At 34.4% G+C, this 15537-nt stretch overlaps 1 protein-coding gene across 1 annotated transcript in view; it reads right to left on the bottom strand.

Moving 5' to 3' along the window:
• LOC126773391 (RNA-binding protein MEX3D) overlaps positions 1-14563 on the bottom strand; it is a 49476-nt gene extending 34913 nt beyond the window's left edge. Inside the window, exon 1 of the mRNA XM_050494327.1 lies at positions 14188-14563. Coding sequence (XP_050350284.1) covers positions 14188-14428 — 241 coding nt within the window. The 5' untranslated portion in view covers positions 14429-14563. The remainder of the gene's footprint in view (positions 1-14187) is intronic.
• Positions 14564-15537: the final 974 nt, after the last annotated feature.

Here is a 15537-nt window from a genome sequence, read left to right as displayed (position 1 = left end):
CCCCGCCGGCACGGTGTTGCCATGTCTGTCTTGCTGAATTATTCCCGCCCAGCTAAACTAGTTCAAGGTTGTCCAAGATGTCTTTATCGTGAATGGGAAGCTTTATTTTTGTTTGCGATAGGTCGAGTTTAGGTCACTAGAGTCACCTAAAGCCGGAACGGACGACGCCATAAAAGATCACAAAGAAACTCGTGTTGATGTTTCTATACGGATTATCTTTATGAGACTGGCGACAATATTACTAGTTTATATTTAAAAGTAAATTTGTATTTTTTTTTTCATTTTATCAAACAACCAATTAGTTTTAGAGAAACATAACAGACCATTATTATTCATTTAGACATTTATTATAACAAATATGCGTCAATAAAAGACCCGATTTAAAATTAATTACCTACTTATCATAATAACTTTGAGGTCGATCCGAAAATGCATATTTAATTGTGGCAAAACACTACAAAAAGTCATCTCAAATGACGAAGACATTATGTTATTTGGTAACAGAGTGCATTGCACTGGGAATTGACCGCTATAGGATGGCAACACAATATAGAGATGCAACTAATATACACCCGATCTTACCGTAAACAATTATTCCAACTTCGAATGCGGCCACGTGACCGGCGGCTCCTCAATGCAGACAAAATCTAATATGGTTTTGTTCGTAGTTTGTAAATTAGCTTAAGGTTATTTCGATTATGGGAGGATCAAAATTCAGAAATGAATTAGAGATTCGTTTAAAATGATAAATTATATGTATGACGCCAGCATCGAACAAATAACGGACTAATGTCTGCCGCGTTTGTGCAATCGCTCTGTATTTAAAGATGGAGGATAATGTTTTATTCTGACAATTTAATTGTGGTAGGTATGTATGAATTATCCATTAATATTATTAACGGGACTTATCGATTAAAAAAAATTACCAAATACACCCGAATACAATTTTAATGAATACATATAACGTCAGCCAAGTGTAATATATTTGTCTTTTTTTTAATCGACCAGAGGCAGAGAGCATAAAATCGACATTAAACTTGATCACAGGTGGAATGAGACCACCTCGCACGACCGGAGCAAAGTGACTTACAAGTAACATTGTTAAAAAAAACAGGCCACCGGCGAACAGTAAGTCATCCATGTGCATACATTAAGATAATCTGCGTGAGGTATCAAAATATATGTCAACCGGCGGGCGAGCTTTGATCTATTGCAGTCGATGACGACGCTGCGCTTGCGCCGCAAAAACCCCCAGACAGTTAATGAACTAGATAATTCGATAATTAAAATTGAATATCAATTAAATCGTCTATATTGGGTATAAAATTACTGTATATTTTAACTGCAGTAACGTAGACGAAACCGGTCCAGTTATTTAGTAATGACAGACATAAGACAACCCATACATGTTTGGGACATATATGAGGTGCGGTATGGTTCTCGATAATTATTTTATTGTTTTAACATATTTATAATATGTTTACATATTTATTTAAATCAATAATATCCCTTTAATAATTTCTTGGCTACAAAATCCGCTAAATTTTTAAAGCCTCCTATAAAAATTTGGAGAAGCATGACGTTATTAGTTTTTCGTCTTAAAGCGATAAACATCTAAATGAATTGTGAAACGTTTTGTTTGAGATCGATGTTTATGTGAAATAAACGGCTTTGAAACATGCCGGTCACATCAAAGGCTCTATTATAACTCCAAAGACCAATGACTTATGACTTTTAATTTAGTTTATACTCTTCTTTAGACAAGGTGTTATGGGACTCCAATAGGGGTCAAACTAAATTAGACAAAAGTGGAATAAAATAATTCAAATAATTTTTGTAAGAAATGTCGTCGGTATTTTAAAGATCCGTTGGACATACCTAAAATCGATATAGCATATTTATTGCCTTTGTGTGTTACATGCGAAATGCGTTCTAAATTAAAATAGTGATTTATTGGTCGGTTTCCAATGGCCTTAATTAAACATTTTTTAATATTTAAAAAAAGTATTAAAATAAAAATAAAGTCGCGGGCGGCGCGTATCGTTGATATTGCATAAATTTTATGTGTGAATAGAGCGTTCACGGGCGGGCGAGTGGCCCGTCAGCTGGCGTTTCCCCCGGGCACCACATTGCCACATTACGTTGTGTTTTACCCCTAATTACGGGGAGTGGGTTTCTGTGTCAACGTAGATAAACAAAACATATGTTTATTTAGCATATGTTTTATTAAATTAACATTTTTATGCGAATGCCAATTTTATTTTAGAACTAAAATATTTGCTAAACATCTAATTACATTTGATACTCTATATAAAATATTATTAAAACTTCGATGTTCCGTCACAATATAACTAAAGATATATACATATATTTATTGTTTAAAATATTTATTGTTTCACTCACTAAAATTCTTTCACCCACAATTTATGTATGTTTCTTTTACATTTAAACAATATAGCGGAGAACAAAGGTGTGTGAGCGATTCTGGTGCAAAAACGAGATTGGATTAATGGTGGAAATAAAGGAGAAAAAAAACATTTCCGAGAAGCGTTGACCGCTTTGCCAATTATAATAAAATTGTTGTTCAATACCGCCAACGGAGAGGTTAGTAATTTAGCATATACTTAGTAATAGCCGCCTATCGAGATTATATTGTATCGCTTGAAACACATCAATAATTAAGTTCATGAAATATCTTACTACTAAAATTAATCGTCTCGATGGCGATCCTGTACTCTGTAAACGGTGCATCATTTTATTTAAATCGTTCATTTCGTTAAAAGGTTAATGTGGACGTATGCACGCTAATTGAATCGCCGGCAGCTATCGTGTGCCTTTGCATTCTGGAAAGCTAATACGTCTGGCGAGCGTGGTGCCTGAAACGAAATCGTGTGTCGCAAAAGGATCGATGTTCCCCATGCGTCGCGTCGGAGCCGATTCTAAGGATTATTACTGCGGAATGCCGCTCCACAGCTCTCGCTTTCAGAGATGCTCTTCGCCAACCTTCGATATAATTTCATTTTATACTTTAACTAAATGTAACATTAATGCGAGAATCCGTGACCAGTCGCTAATGATTGATAGCTATACTACAATAAATTTTCTTTCGCATCTAGGCTAATTTTAAATGTAACGCGTATTCTAAAAGAAAAAAATGGCATTATTTCAATTATCTACACAAGTTTAAATTATAGGCACGGCTTGTGCGTGTTTCAAATGTCGACGAATGTATTTAAGTTATTTTTAAACGGCTTCAAGCCCCAGGTGTCAATTGCAAAGTAAATGGCTATAAGGTGGTTCATTTATGAAGCTCTTTTAAATGATGTTATTGTATAAACGAGACATGCATACATTACTCGTTATGAAGTATGGGCTACTTTGGATATAATTTTAAAAGGTACCAGGGCAGTATGAGTTATCAGACGACGTGATCGGTCGTGGTGCTTGTAAAAACTGGAGTTATCGTTGGCGCGGCAGGTGCAAGCGGCAGATGTCGTCGAGCGATGGCCTCAAGAGAAATATTTCGTAAACTTTACATATTTTGAAAGTACCTACTCTACAACACAATTACTTTAAAAATAAGTACCACTAGTATTTTTAAACATTACTTAAAGATAAACTTTCAAGTAATATAAAATAATAAAATATATTAAATTGAGTATCGAAAATGTTGAAATCATTCCTTATTTTTACCCATACGACTTAATTAAAATTAAAAGTTTAGTTAGTAAGTTATGTATATTGAGTTGATAAAAGTATTCAATTTATTATTTTGACTTATTTCGCAATAATATGAATTCGTTAATAATGTAAGTCGCAACATGTGAACCGATGATAAAAAAAACTGAATATAAATGAAATATGTATTTACTATTCATAAATTAATAGTAAGCTAACGTTTTGTTCAACGGTCTTAGATTAGGGACACGTGTCACACCGCACATGTCATGTTGTCGTTAGAAAACGAGTACTGCATTTGCATATAGCGGACGCGAGGATCGAAGCGTTTCGAAAATCGAAAACAAAACAAATTGCCTTTTCCGGGGCGCCGTTGCACAGATGGCGCTTTGCCGCCAGCTGCATGTGCTTTAAACTCCTAGCGTAACCGAATGCTTTGAGTTTCTCCTTTAATAATTAATATACCTTGTATGAAAGTATTATAAATGTTTGATGTTTTAATCGATATTCAGAAGTGACTTTATTTTGCTAAGTGTGCCTTAACCTAATTACCCCGACCTCCGATGCTGGCAGGTGGCGTATGAAAACATTTCAGTAGAAAAAATGTACTGTATAATAATTAATGAGGCGAAATAATGTACCAGCATGCAAGACGAAAATCTAAAGGCTGGCGACACGCACCGCTCGGTGGCAACTCGACACCGGCCATTGAACATTTTCACGAGGGAAATATCGGTTTACACGACGAGAGGTCGCCACCCACTACGCGCTACGAGTTCGACTAGCTCTGCGTGCCGTCTGTGCCTCTGGTACATGGCCGTAATTCATACAAAAAATACACAAAAATCATCTGTCAGTGTCAATTAAAGTAACCGGAGCTTGCACTATTTGCGATACAGTAAACAAGATTTAGTTACTGCACCCTCTCGCATTAAGCGAGGTCGTTAACCCTGTACTAAACACTGCGATGATAAAATAAATGAAGTCGCAGTGAGTTTGAACCACGATGAGATATTCATTTGTAGCATTCACTTAATTTATCGCTAATAGTATACGCGATAAGGCAGGTAAGAATCGATGAGAGCAGGTAGACTCTTTCACTGGAATTTAAAAAGGACCCAAGATTTAATAACGGCTTGGAGTCGGGGCTTTTGAGTAGGGCCGGCGTTTTTTTCAGTGGTCATTTTAGATACTACATACAGTTATGTTTTTCGACAAAGGCATCTTTTGTGCGGAGTGTTAAGTTATTTTAGAATAAAGATAGTAGTTCTGTCTTACAGAAGTGGGCGAGGGGATTGTTAGCGAGAAGTGTGGATAGTATAATTATGTTTTTGTAACCCATATATTTTATATGGTTTACTTAAATAATATGGGTATTGTAATAAAAAAATATAATTATAAAAGTTGTGATTAAGCCATCTATCTGAAAATATGAAGTCATAGTATTATTATTTATATTAAGAAATATATTCTTAAGAATCCCAGGAATAATTTGTAACGAGTTGCCGCTAATTTTGATAAGGGATCGATAACCTCGCATCCGCGGTGCGCTACAAATGTAGTCACACGAATAATAACACTACGGACGTAGAGTATATACATTTCAATATAAATTAAAAACATAAAATAATATAACAATATTTTAAACGTATTCTAATCAAAATATTATTTGAAATATATTAAAAAAAAATGAGTTGAAATTGTTACGAAAAAGTGAAATTGTCAAAATCAAGTAGTATTGTAATTAACATTAAAAAAGTAACGCGTTTATAAGGTCGACGTTTTCTTATCAACATTAAGTGCACCTGTTCGAGTCGATCGCATAGACGAAGACGAATGCATCTATTTATAACATTTTAGTTAAAAAAAATACCTTAATGAATAAAATAGCAATGTTTCAATTGTTATACGTATTTATGAAAAAGGCTATTTTTAGCAGCCTTAAAATAAAATGTTATTATTATATTTGGTGAATATTTATGTTTTGGATTTAAGTTATGAATAATTATAATACTAAAAAGAAATACATTGATAAAACGTCTCACAACACCTAATATGAACTTGTTGACCGTTGCGCTCTCGTGCGGTTATTACGTACCTATTACCAACGGACAAAACATCTGTCGCGTTTATTATATATAGTTGCCCTTTAAATGAATTGACTACCGGCGAAACGCTGAAGCGGTTAGCGTACACTCGGTGGTGACTATTAGGGAGGGTTGGTTGACCTACATTTATTCATTACGAGCGATGCTCACAACTTTAATCTTTTGATATGAACACAGATTTTGTTACAATTTTATCCTTTCTTTTTTTTTAATGATAAAAAGTAATTTCATGCAGCACAACATAATACTTCGTTCATTTTACACGAAATATATTTTTATTTATTTCGACTTTTGATAGATATTTTAATTGTAAGATTTCTAGTAAGTTAAACCTTAAATACATTATAAAAGTAGAGATGTAAAGAATCAGTTTCTTTGTAAACAGATTGAACTTTTGTATTCTTACTATGAAATAACAAATCAACCCGAGCGTACCGTATGTTAGGAAAGGAGTGTTTACTAGAAACAATTATATTATATATAGTAATGTTCAATCAAACTGCACGATATGAGCGGAATGAATAAATTATAATATTAAATTTAAATCAGTGGGTTAGGAGTGGGCAAGCAAATGCAAGGTGCAGATGATGATGCAAGCTCTAAAGATGTGATGCGGGCGACAGCTGATATCAAAGTAAATTATTTTAAATTTTCATGCATTATTAATAAACATTATGTTAAAAGAAATGCCAAATATTACTATCACAGTTGCGGATGACACGAGCAACTAGTATTTACTGAGTATTTGTTATGAACTGAGTATGTCTCAGAAATTAAATTAAATAAACTCATTGCAGTCAATTAAGGCTACCGTTGGGAAATATAATTACTTTTAATAACGGTTAATATTTGTACCATATTTTAAAACATAAATACTCATAGTAAATTAAACAGTCAAGCTATAATTTATAACGAATAAAGGAAGCAATTTAATTCACAATGGATTAAACTTATAATGGCTCCAGGTGTTTATTTTTTTCGTATGTCTGCGACGAGGCATGGTGTTATCGAAATGAGCCATGAGGAAGTCGACAAGTTATTATTAATATGATTTAAAAAAGGTTTAATTTTCTTAAACCAATAAAACTGATCAAATTTTGAATATGGAATCAAGTTACGTTTTTTTTTTTTAATTTTGCGACTATAATTATATATATATATATATATATATATATATATATATATATATATATATTGTTCTTTATTAATTATATTTTCATGATTTTAACATTCACTTACGGCTTAACGTAGATTAGTAAAACAATGTTCTATCTTCTTCTTTTGAATGTCGAATCAATAATGATAAAAAGAGAGAAATCAGTTTTTAACTAAACACAGCTAATACAGTTAAAGTTTTGATAATTTGTTAATAATAAATATATCGCAAGACTATGAATTTAAATATATACACATTTGTTGCAAATTATATATGGTAGTTGCAGGTCATATCCCGATTGTGTTATATATTTAAATAGTCAGCAGCATAGCAGAGTTTATAAATAAAAATATATTATTCGTTTATATTATTAATCGTTGTTATTCCACGCTAGTATTTTTTCTTGTATGCATTTTATTGTAACGGTGCCTTGCAAAACGTTGACATTTATTATTTTTCTTAAACTTACTGCACAAGTTTTTATTCTTCATAAGAATGTGGTATTCAATGAAAGGTAAAACGTAGCAAATATCATTCAATAACGTTAATGACAGTTCATCGACCAATATATATACAAAAATACATACAAAGGGAGACCAAATGCTACGAAATTTTATTCAGAAACATTAATCGTTTTAAGCTCTTTAATAAGTAATAAATATTATAGTTATAATTAATAAAGGCATAAGCAAGAACAATAGAGATACTTTCACATATTACTTTAGAATGAATTGTCAATTTAATATTTTAAATGAGTGTAACTTAATAAAATATTTTATTAGGTAAATTTATGAAGGTATTTTTTCTGTTATATGAATATACATGGTTGTAAAAGTAGGCACATACGACGTACGACTGATAGTTGAAGATATTGTGGAAACGATGGCAGGTGTGAGAAACGGCCAAAGAAACGCTGGAAATACGAAGCACTTGACGGTTACAAGCAGATGTCAAACTAAACATTATGATAAGCGGGAATCGGCATACCTCATAAACATAAATTTTCATGTTTTTATATTATCTCAACGTAAATTCTATAACGTGTGATATGTCACGTGCCTATGTTTTATAAATATTTTAAATTCGTGTGTGTTTTATTATATACATTGATATGTCACTCAATTCGATTAATATATAATTGCGGTCAAGTAGACACAACGATTATGACCAACTAGTTACGTCTTCGTATACTTTTGTTAAATGTCAATTCTCGTGTTCGGCTACGAGATATAAACTCGCGTTACTGGCACATGTGCTGTTGCCAGCCATTTGCTATTTGCCAGCTAGATCGGTCACATTCTTACGACTACATTTCGCACATCTGCGTCTTCAACTCGAAGGCATTAACATCGTATCCTGTCATTAAACCTTTACAAGAAAGATGAACGAGTATTTTTTTTCATACAATAATGTAGTCCGCGACAAATAAATTAATCTCGAGCATAAATTGCCCTCGCATAGTTCTCTCGGAGAATGGCAGCATATAGAAGTACAATAATGGAAGTAGCCTGCGGGATGGACGCTTATTACGATCCGTGGATGAGGAGTAAATCGAAATGGGAATGAGTCTAATTCGCGGCGCCGCCTGACACTGTGAGATGGATTGTTGTCAACATTAGTGCGGGAAGCATATCGACTTGTCGCCCTACAACGGACGGCTCGTGCTAACGCGTAAAACGTCACTCGACTTACTATCTGATGTACAACAATAGTTCCAATACTTAGTCGCATAAGACTCTTTTCCCTATCGCAGTTTGACGACATTTAAGACTCAATAACTGTACCATAAATAAGCGTTTGCGTCCACAAGTACACGTCGCTAGACGTCTGGCATTCAATTTCAAACTCAGAAGCAAAAGGGCTCAAGGTCCACAATTAAACGGAGGAGCGCGATTTCGCGCCGGATTACGGGTTTATTCGTGCTGCCGCGGCAATTAGGAAGTCATTCATTAGGGTCCCTAAGTTTCGCAGACGTGGGGGTGCCGACGCACTGTGACGTCACGATATTCCTCTGTATCAAGTTATGATGATCAGCTTTAATTTATTCTACAGTACAATAAACAGTTAAAAATGCTACACTTTGGTTAATGAAACAAAACCATGTTTAAGAATGCTATCCAACATGTACGCACAATACAAACAGAAGCGAGTTAGTTCGACTGTGTTCCCGAAGCGGTGGCTTGGCGCCACCGCACTAGTAACCAACCAGTGAGCGAAAGAGATAGTTGATGTAGTATACCTTAAAATATATCTTAAAATCATTGTAGATACACATCCGTGGATCTTATTTCCGAAAGCGTGATAAGGATGCAAGATGAGGTTAGCGGCGTTCCAGAATGCATCTGTCAAGTTACACAAAAAACGGGGTCGTGGAATTTTGGGACGACTCCACGCCGATGCAGATGCTCTTCTATTTTTTAAGGCAACGAAGTTTCATTCAAAAATTGTCAACGGATAGAGATTTGTGTAATCTTGTTAAAGTAATAGTAGCTAGCCAGTTAACAAGCAATACAGCGACCCTTCTGATCGGACGTTTATGAGTTTTAAATGAACTAAACAGAATGATAACCGTCATAAAACATAAAATATAGCAACGACACAATGACGATGTTTTTATTCCTTTTTAAAAATAGTTAATTGTATGTCATCCATTTGCAAAGTTCAAATAATAAATATTTCCCTTTTCTTTTCGTAAAGATGAGTACAAGTCGGGCGTTCCCCGCATGTACCAGGCGTGCAGCAGTAAGCAGGAGCTAAAGCCTTGACCCTGACTGTGGTGGCGTCGACCGGAACGCACGCCGAGTACACTGCAAATCTCGTCGATTTCCTCTCACCGCCTAGCCAGTGTTGCGATCTTAGTACATGCTATTCACACGTGTGATTTACTAGATTTGTTTTCTCTTTCGATGTTAATTCGAATAAAATTTATAAATTTCGAAGCGTACGTTTTGTTTCTGATGGATATGTAAATTGTCATAATTTATGATATGTTATAGAAAAATAAAATTAATTCGTGTAAATATTTCAGAAACATAGGATTTAAAACCTTTGTTTGTTGACTGTCATTTTATATTTTCCCAGGCGCGACGTTACTCGTCCATAATAATAGTATTATCGTGGAACGGATGGGTAACGTCAAAATCGAGAGTACATTAAAAACATGACTATCAAGATGGGACGTAAACAGAGGCCGAAAGAGGGGTTGGCAGTCATTGATGTGGAACCGGTCTAGCAACTCGTCACTAAAACCGGATCGTGACGAACGGGGATGAATTACACCGAAATGCCGCAGATTGGGAACGGTGCTATGTTCGACAACATCATTTGAATCGTAAACAAGTGTTAGTTATTAATTCAAAATTTATACTTAGCAATGATACACAAAGACCAAAAACGCAAAGCGACACGTCCTTAACGGAGTCGCTTACCTTGCAAAACACCGAATTTACAAGATGCAAAACATCGTACGTCGCGCCACTACAAATCAAAACAACAAACGTGCCGACAGGAGGTTCGATCGACATCAAGACAATCGAGCATCGACAATCGACATTATCGATAGTCGCGACCCGCTGCGAGTAGTCAGCAGCCGGACGTGACGTCACGGAGTGTCGCGTAAACGCGAGAATTTTAAACAACCTCCTTTTGGTATATTTGAGTTGTCTCAAACACATGTCATTGGTATAAACAGAGAGATATTTTTATTAGACCTTTTTTTTAAATGGGATAAGGTCTATTTTTTTAGTTCTCCACTATTCGAGGATATTATAATTGATTGATATTATTAATCGTAAGATTCATGTCATATACATTAATAAGGCTTACACCTACAAGACGATAGTCTTAAGGATGTTTTTAATTCTTAATTAGTTGCTTAGATCAAAATATTTTGTTATAACCTTTAAAAATATATTTCTTATAATTTTATCTATGGTGGCATAGTGTAAAAACTAAATTAAATAATACATAAATAGATATAAAGTAACAAGTATATATATTATATATATTTTAAGATTCTCTAAATTTTATAGCTTTACATATAATTTTAATAAATAAATATCTATACCGATTTACGATTTGATGTGTAGACTAATTGTAATTATACAAATTTGCTATTTTCATATTATTTTATTTTGTTCGTTTCATGCGAGGAAACTTATTAAAAATTGACTAGTTCTATATAGCGATGACAAACAATGTTTTTTTACAAAGGCTATTTATTTAAACTTCCTTTAAAGCAAACAAATTAAAATGTTTGCAAAAAATCTCAGGTACGCAGGAACGTACCTCCTTTGTGATAAATAAAAACTTCAACGCAAAAGCACTTGTGTGTTTCCAAGTGCGTATTGAATTTCTACCATTCTACCATTGTGCCACCGCCCGAGGTAGGTCCGCAGAAAAACGATTCAATTCTAAAGATGTTCTTTGAACCTTTTAAATTTTTTACGTCATACAGAAATCAAATAGTTTTGATTTTTCTCACATTACCTTTTAATGTCATAGATAATTACATCATAGGTATTTATGCGGCAAAAACAATCTTATACACTTATATAACAAAGAAAAAGTCAACTATCAAAGCACCACAGAACAAAAACATACAAACAGGCCAGTTTCAAACGAAACGACCTAAATATAGCGATATAACCTACATTACAATACGAAATGTACCACAGATGGCACCTTGTCGCAATAAAGGGCTGTTGCCGTTACGATCTACAGTGAAATGAAGCGGTTGGTAGTCGAGTTAGACAAGGTTGCAAGTGTCGCAGCCGGGCCGTTTTTTTGTTTTGCTTTTACGAGTCGGCTGGAAATGCAACGAACATACGTATAAGTTGACTATAATTTTGTATTATTGTTCTTGGGAAAGGTTTCCAGCTTTCTGTTACGCCGTCTGAGCGTTAGTTATTTTTGTAAAACAGTTTGAATATTCAACTGCCTACAAAATATATGTTTATATTTAATTTCAATGCTGCAATAATTTTTATATCATTGTTACTTTCATATTGTCGATATCAGATGTGTAATTATTATTTTGACAATAATAATTGCTCTTATAGAATCGTATTAATTGTGTATAACACTTGTTAATACTTCAAAAAATCGTTAAAAAATATAAAAACTATATAAAACAAATCATTTGATAACAAAATTCGTTTATCATAGCAAACATGACTTAACTACATATATTCTTGAATATAATTATCGTCGAAATGATACGACTAATTGAAATGCTAACTTAAACAAAAGAAGTTTCAAATGGAAAAGTATCTACTTAGTTTCTTAGTGTATTATCGAGTCGAGTATGTTTAGGTGGCGTGCATACATCACGAGTCGGGAACTCGGGACTCGGGGCAATCACCGGAATGCAATTTCTATATCGCGAGCGTCTCATTAAAAAGCGCGGGACGTATGTATGTAGTTATGTACTAGCTACGCGGTATTGCGGGATCAGTTAATCGGGACGTGATTAAGTGGGGTGATTCGATGTGAACTGAAAAAGTTTACGTAATTATTAAAAATATATAGTAAGACTATTATTTGATTATACTATTGTATTGTTCATGATATAATTCGATGGACTTATAAAACATAATCAGATAGATATGTGACACGAAGGTACCTTTTTACTACGTTTACCGCCAATTTTTCAAGTTCTCAAATATGTAATTATAACAACATTGAAAACCTTTCTGAATAAACATTTTAAGTTCAGTGTATGGCTCGATAGAACTATCCTTATTTTGAAGTTATTTATACATATATATCTCAAATATTATATATCTCGGTACGAGATTTCGATTTTAAAAGTATATTTTGAAATAGTTAAACCAAAATCGGTTTAGTTTACTATAATGAGCTTATATATAATGTCTACTTATTTACTAAGCTAAGTGAATACATCGTGCTCATAAATATAAGTAAGTTTAATACGATTTTACTGAGTTATAGTGCTTGGAAAACCTTTTAATATTATCTTTATATAAAATTATAATAAACCAATTATGAAAATAAAGGAAATGTTTTTATTATTTCATGTTAATTAAAGTTACGGAAACAATACGTCGAATATATTCTAAGAAATTTAAAAAATTAAGGAAGATTTTGTATGTCTTTATCAGTTTTGTCGTTTAAACACGTGGTTCCGTCAGTAGGTACAGACTAAACAAAAGTCTACATTAGATATGCCGAATTAGCAATTCGCGTTAATGTATCACGTTTTGATTGGTTAATTGACTATAAAAATGATATATTTTTTTATATATTATTGATCTGTGAATATTGGTTGAAAATTTATTTAAGGTAGATTTATAAAAAATATTTTACGAATAAGTACATGCAATTAAATGAAAAATATTTTACTACTGTAAAGGATAAAGTGTACAAAATAAAGCTGCGGGAAAGGTTTGTAGTAAATATAAATACTAAATCAGTCATATTTGGAAGTATAAATTTATTTTTATTAATACTTTTTTTTCGATTTCTAACTTTTTAATTATTAAATTTGAAATAACGAAGGCTTTTTATTTTGCTGCCTATGAACATATGAGTAAAATTTTATAAATAAAATTAGACAAAAAAAGAAGAGTTCGGTTTGAGGGTAGATACATAATCAAAAAAACTTTAAGGTACTCCATTAAAGTTAAGAAACTAACTCTCACAAAAGGACCCGACCAGCAATTAGCTTTTTTTTGCAAATCCGGTGCACATTTCAAAAAAATAGTTACAGATAAGAATGCGTCGAACCTTTGTCGGAATTTTTTACGCACTCGAGAAAAACTACCGACATCTCTAAGGGTATCATTTTTTGTTCGTCGCATCTTTTAATTAGTGGGTCGTGGTTTTTTGAATAGCTCGGGTAAACATTTACCACACTCTATAGGCGAGAAATTACTTTGAGCGACTGCACCATGGGAAATCACACAATTATTTATTCATTATACACGGTCCATTTGATATTTATGTAGGTTCATCTACGTTTACAAAGCTACGATCTACGATTAAATCAAAGCGGCTACGAAATACATAACGTAAAGCAACGAGATGTTGTTACGGAACTTTTGCGGGTAAACAAAAACAGCAGGCGGGGAAGTTGACTGCTACATAGTAGGAATTTCGCCAGCGAGTGGCGGTGATCGAACATAACCTAAAAGCGAGCCGGCGCAGCACGTGCGCCCTTATGTAAGGGTAGCGCAGGTCGCAAAAATACGGCACGATATAACCTCAACGGGAAGACGTTCCTACCTTGTCTGCCGACGATCTCCGCAACGTGCTCTGAGGAGGGCACGGGCACGCACTCGGTCATGTTTTGAGATTTCTTCGCACGGTCGTCGGGCGGCGGCGCGAACCCGAGCGGACTCGACAGTGGGTTCGTCGCTGGAATACTCTCGTCGAAGTTCAGCATGCTTAGCTCGAGGGCGAGCTGAAAGGCACGCTGGTCCACCATGCCTCCGCCACCCAGCTCTCCAAACAGGCTTGTAGGCATTTCCACTTGGGACGCAATCTTGTCGGCTTACGAGAGGTTTCCCTCTCGAGTCACTGGTCAAAAATTGGTGTAGCGCGTTCGATCGTTTCGAGCGCCGCGTCTGATCGTTTAACGGAACGCACGTGTATTAGTGTCGCGGCGCGGCGGTGAACTGAGTCGCCGGCCGGCGGGCGCACGCGCCTTGCGTTGTGAGGGGCGCGGCGAGGTGGCGGGGTGGCGCGGTGGTGAGATGGGGCGCGGTGGGGTGCGGGGCGCGGTGGGCCGGGCGGGCGGCGCAGGGAGCGGGTGGCGCTGCACCGGGCGGGATGCGACGCAGCTTCCGCCCGCCCTGCCGCCGCCGCCGTCGACAACGCGAGACGGATCGCACATGACACATCACAGGTAATTATATCGCGTAGTGGCGTACGACACCTTTCAACTGATAAGAATACCGGTTAATTGAGTAATTGTCAGCCGGCAGTTAAAATTTATTAACTCCACACTTTCAATTAGTGACTTAAGATATATAGTACTTAATAAAAGTTGTTTGCTTCATTCAAAAATAAAATAAAAACATATATTATCCTTATTATCCTTTACTAAGGCTTGTTTAAAGTTTTGTTTCTTTGGTTTGGATTTGGAGAACTTTGTATTTATTTATTAATAGTAATAAATAAGGAAAATATAGCAAATAAATTAAAAATATCCTATAAACTTGTATGTATAAACTTAAAGTTAAAATAATAAAAAGAAACATAATTCGAGTAAATAATGGCGTTAATTTCTATAAAACATATGTATATTCTGGAGGGATTTCCTTTATCCATTAGATAATTTTAACGATATTTTCAATTCATGATAAAAAAAGTGGAAAGTATAATCAAAAATTTTCAGCAAATTTATTTATAATAATTTAGATATATCATGTATTTTCAAATTTAAGAAATATAATTTATTAGTAATAATAATACTTAATGTAAAATACTAAATCTTCAAACTACTCAAGTTATTACAAAAAATATGCCATAAATAAAAATATATATATAATGGTGTCGAAATAATGTTCCGTAATATTTAATAATACATATTAACAATATAAGATAGTACCTATTTACAAAATGACACTAAAA

This window comes from Nymphalis io, chromosome 14, assembly GCF_905147045.1.
Source record: "Nymphalis io chromosome 14, ilAglIoxx1.1, whole genome shotgun sequence".
NCBI lineage: Eukaryota > Metazoa > Arthropoda > Insecta > Lepidoptera > Nymphalidae > Nymphalis > Nymphalis io.
The sequence above is the reverse complement of the archived record's forward strand: the minus strand, read 5'-3'. Positions and strand labels throughout refer to the sequence as shown.